The sequence below is a fragment of the Microtus ochrogaster genome, chromosome 16 (assembly GCF_000317375.1).
Source record: "Microtus ochrogaster isolate Prairie Vole_2 chromosome 16, MicOch1.0, whole genome shotgun sequence".
NCBI lineage: Eukaryota > Metazoa > Chordata > Mammalia > Rodentia > Cricetidae > Microtus > Microtus ochrogaster.
The window spans coordinates 39,444,099-39,448,241 of record NC_022018.1 but is presented as its reverse complement, the minus strand read 5'-3'; the positions used below and the strand labels follow the sequence as shown (position 1 = coordinate 39,448,241).

The 4,143-nt window shown below is 44.3% G+C and overlaps 1 protein-coding gene across 1 annotated transcript in view; it reads right to left on the bottom strand.

Moving 5' to 3' along the window:
• C16H6orf201 (chromosome 16 C6orf201 homolog) overlaps positions 1-4,143 on the bottom strand; it is a 17,132-nt gene extending 12,989 nt beyond the window's left edge. The window contains exons 1-2 of the mRNA XM_005355036.2: positions 3,832-4,143; positions 1,255-1,453 (exon numbers count right to left, since the gene is read on the bottom strand). Coding sequence (XP_005355093.1) covers positions 1,255-1,453; positions 3,832-4,009 — 377 coding nt within the window. The 5' untranslated portion in view covers positions 4,010-4,143. The remainder of the gene's footprint in view (positions 1-1,254; positions 1,454-3,831) is intronic.

The following is a 4,143-nucleotide window of genomic DNA, read 5'->3' as shown; positions in this document are numbered from 1 at the left end:
GTGTGTTTGTGTGTGTGTTTGTGTGTGTTTGTGTGTGTGTGTGTGTTTGTGTTTGTGTGTGTGTGTGTGTGTGTGTGTGTGTTTGTGTGTGTGTGTGTGTGTGTGTTTTCAGGCTTGACCATTTGGCATTGGACAACCAGTTGGTGCGCTCTTCCCTGGAGAAGACCACTTCTCCCACTCCCAGCTTTCCCCAGTTGCCTGTATTCTCTGTACAGGGTTGAGGCCTTGTGTGCTTTCCTCTGTCCACCTTGGCATGTCCACTTGTATCATCCTTGTTCGGCTCACATTTGGGCAGCCATGTTGGTGCGACTTTATGGGTATAGCTTCTGCTATGGCTAGGAGACCCAGTCTCTAGCTGTGGAATTTTAAATCTGTCTGTCAAGGTCTGACACTGGGGACACCAGGGGACAAGTAGACAAGGCGATTTGTTAACTAGGATGATGGGCTCAGAGGATGCTTCTAGTACAGCAACTTCAAGGGCTGCACCTCTGTATGTTAGCATCCTAACATCTGTTAAGATCCGAGAGGGCTCTGCTTTATCCTGTCAGCCTACTAACAGTCTGTGAATGCCTACTAGGTGCAAAGCACAGGTGACAGTTTGTACAGTACAGTTAGCAATAGGAAAGCAGCAAATAGAAGTCATGGGCAGCGAAATGTTCAAAGTAAGGTGGCTTGCTGAGTAACCAGAGCTTAAGACTTGGCTTTCTCACCTAGCCTGAGACCGGCTATTCCTCACTGGTATTAATGACAAAAGCTCCCAGCAGGGCTCCAGTTGCCACCTATCTCCATGAAGGCCAGAGAGTACTTCAGTCCTTCCTTACAATGACATGTTCCATCCTTACAATGACTCGCTCCTTTCCCAGTGTAAAAACCTGGCAGACTGGGGATAAAGCCAAGGGTCTGGTTCTTGGTCATGCTAATGGTGGTGCTGAGTGGAGGGGTCCCTCTCCAGCAATCCTGCAGCAGTCCTGCAGATCTCTGCGCACTTGACCAGGAGGCCGCAGGCACAGGTGACCGTGACACACCACTATTCCCACCTCCATGAGTCTGCTTGCACTGAGGGCTTCTTCAGTAACTTGGGATGTGGGAAAGCAGAAGCTGTGTATTCTTATGAGGGTAAGGCCCATTTCCATAGCCTCCATGTTTCATAAAGACCAAATTAAATCTTTTATTGGAGGGGTGGGGATGAAGAGTTTCTGGGACCATTCTGTGTTTCTTTAAACATAAGCAGGAGACAAAAGCCCAAGAACCTACCTGGCAATGATCGTGCACATGGGTGGTTCATATATGTTTTTATTCCACATATGGCATTTCTTCCAGTTGCCACTGATATTGTTGATAATTTTTCTTTTCCACAAGGGCATTTTGCTTGGCTTCGGAGATAGACTAACCTCCCTTGGCAACTGATGTCTTGCTAGGACCTTTTCCATGCCAGAGAATTCAGAATTCTCACCTGGTGGTAGAATAAGTATTAACATGATTCAGTGTTCATTTCTACCTCTTCACAGCAAGATTCTTTAAAGTCTTTGTGTGTGTACCGGGCACCAAGGACAGAACCCAGGATCTCACATGTTAGGTATTTCCCCCAGCTGTACTTTGGCAATTTGGTAATTACCTCTCAGCTCTGCCACCCCTTTATCCCAGCAAAATTTCTTATCATCTTAGTCTAAGAGATGCATTTGCTAAAATGCATGCATTAAGTGTGCCAAGACCAGTGATAATATTGTTGGTTCCTTAAGTACAGTTTGCAGACTAATAGTAAGTTGTAACACCATTGTTATGATTATTATTTTATTATTATCATGCATTTTGAAACTTCCCAGAGGAAATGAAATGAGTGGAGATTATAGTCTTGCTTTTAATCTGGAGCATCATCTTCCTGCTGTTTTGCGTAAGAAGTGTTCTGCATTTGGAGCTCCAATAACAGAGACTTGAGATTTAGACCTTTGTCTCTTACTGCTAGAGCTCTTTGGGTGGTCACAGCAGTGAGGATGGCAGAAGGTGGACTTGCCTTGAGAGGGTAAGGTTTACACCCTGTTATCAGAACTGACAGACACAACTAAAAGAAGGATTGATTATTCCGGCACATGGTTTAGAGGTCTGGATACACGATCGCTGGATCCCACAAGCTTGGGCAGAACATCATGGCTGTAGAAATAAGTGCCATAAGAGAGCTGTCTCCATCATAGCTAACCAGGAACCAAAAAGCACATCAGAAAGTTGCCAGTAATAATGTGTCCCTAAGTGACCTACTTCTTCCGGTTTGATTCCACTTGCTAGGTCTCTGGAGTCACTCGAAATAGTGCCACCATCTGGGACCGAGCATTCGAATCATCAGTCTATGGAGGGCTTTAGATCCACAGATCGTACACCGACACAACGGAAGAATCCAGAACCGCTTACATATGCCTGCCCTTCACATGAGCAATTCCTGTTCCATTTTCTTTCCCCAAGGGAAAAGCTGAGAGAGAAAAAGGCAGACTCAGCACATCACCATTGCCTTCCCCTGGCTTCAGAGTCTCAGTCCACCAGAGCAGAGGGAGGTGGGAAGAATCTAAACATAAAATTATATATAGATAGAGTGGATTTCAAAGCTTCTATCAGAACTGATATTTCCTTTGCAATATAATTCCCCAAAGCTATGCAGTTCGCCTGTAATTCACCTAAAGGTAGCAACAAAAGTCAATAGAATGGAGCGAAAGGAAGAACTAAGGTACGGACGGAGTAAAAAAGTAGCTGCTTTGGGAAGTTCTGTGCTAAGTGCCTTAAATTCTGTGTGTATTCCTTATGTAATGTGGAATGTATAATGTAACTTGGATATATGGGCTTATTCATAATGCTGTGGATTATGAAGAAGGGATTAACTTGAATACAACCAATTTAGTTCCAACAGGTAAACATGTATCAGCCCTTGCCTTATTTGAATCAGTGTGTAAGTTTTTATTTTGTCTTCCAAGTTTTGGGGCACAGGTGGCTGCCATCTACCAGTATCTTACAGTTAGTCAAACAGTTCAAGGTTGGGGTTCATTAAATGCTACAAATCAAATTCTCAACCATCCTGACCCAATTTCAGACCACCAGGCCACTCCAAACTGCAAAAGCTAGAGACTACTCGCTATATGGAGTGGCACATGCCTATAGTCTCAGCTACCCAGGAGGCTGAAGCAGGAGGATGACTTGAATCCAGAAATTTCAGACCATCTTGGGCAACCTATCAAGACTCAATCTCAAAATAGTAATACTAAATAATAAAAAATATATACTTAAAATTACTTGAAGGAGAATAACCAAGTCTTCCTAGCAAAAGATGAAGGGAATAGTAGAGAACTGAAGCAAGGAATGAAGTTCGTAATCTGACCCTCACCTTGAAAGTTCTGGCCACTAATCTCAATTTATAATGAGGACACCTGTACATGGCTCATGGTCATCTTTCCACAGGTGTACTTTTGGCGGGCAGTGGTGGCGCATACCTTTAGCCCCAGCACTTAGGAAGCAGGTGGATCTCTGTGAGTTCGAGGACAACCTGGTCTACAGAGCGAGTTCCAGGACAGGCTCCAAAGTTACACAGAGAAACTCTGTCTCAAAACATCGAGAGAGAGAGAGAGAGAGAGAGAGAGAGAGAGAGAGAGAGAGAGAGGAGAGAGAGGCCCCTATCCATGGGCAAATTCACAGCCTGTTCTGAGAACACAGATTTAGCAAGCCATGATGTGGCATGTATCTCATGAACTGATGGTACCTGCAATGTCAAGAAGTTGATGCTCACAGCTAACAGAAGAGGGTTCATAATGTCATGCAAACATACGCATTCTCATCCGCCCCCTACTCACTTACATTTGATTTTGTCACTTTCACTTCTATAGGAATGAAGCACTTCCACCAAGTGATTCGGAAGCAACTTGTGAAGGTTAGAGAGAAGGTCGAATGTGTGACACAGGGTGTCGGGTTGGGTATAATTTTTCATCTTCTCATAGACGTTTAAGAATGAAGGATTGTTGTTGATTGTTCCCATGATGGCTCGTTAAGTTAAAGAGAAAACCAAGCAGAAGACACGAAATGTGCCAGTGTGTCTTGTGACTGGTCTTTGCCTCAGCTTACTACCATCTCCAGGAGGAGGTGATGGAAGAGGCTTTCTGGTCTCTGACT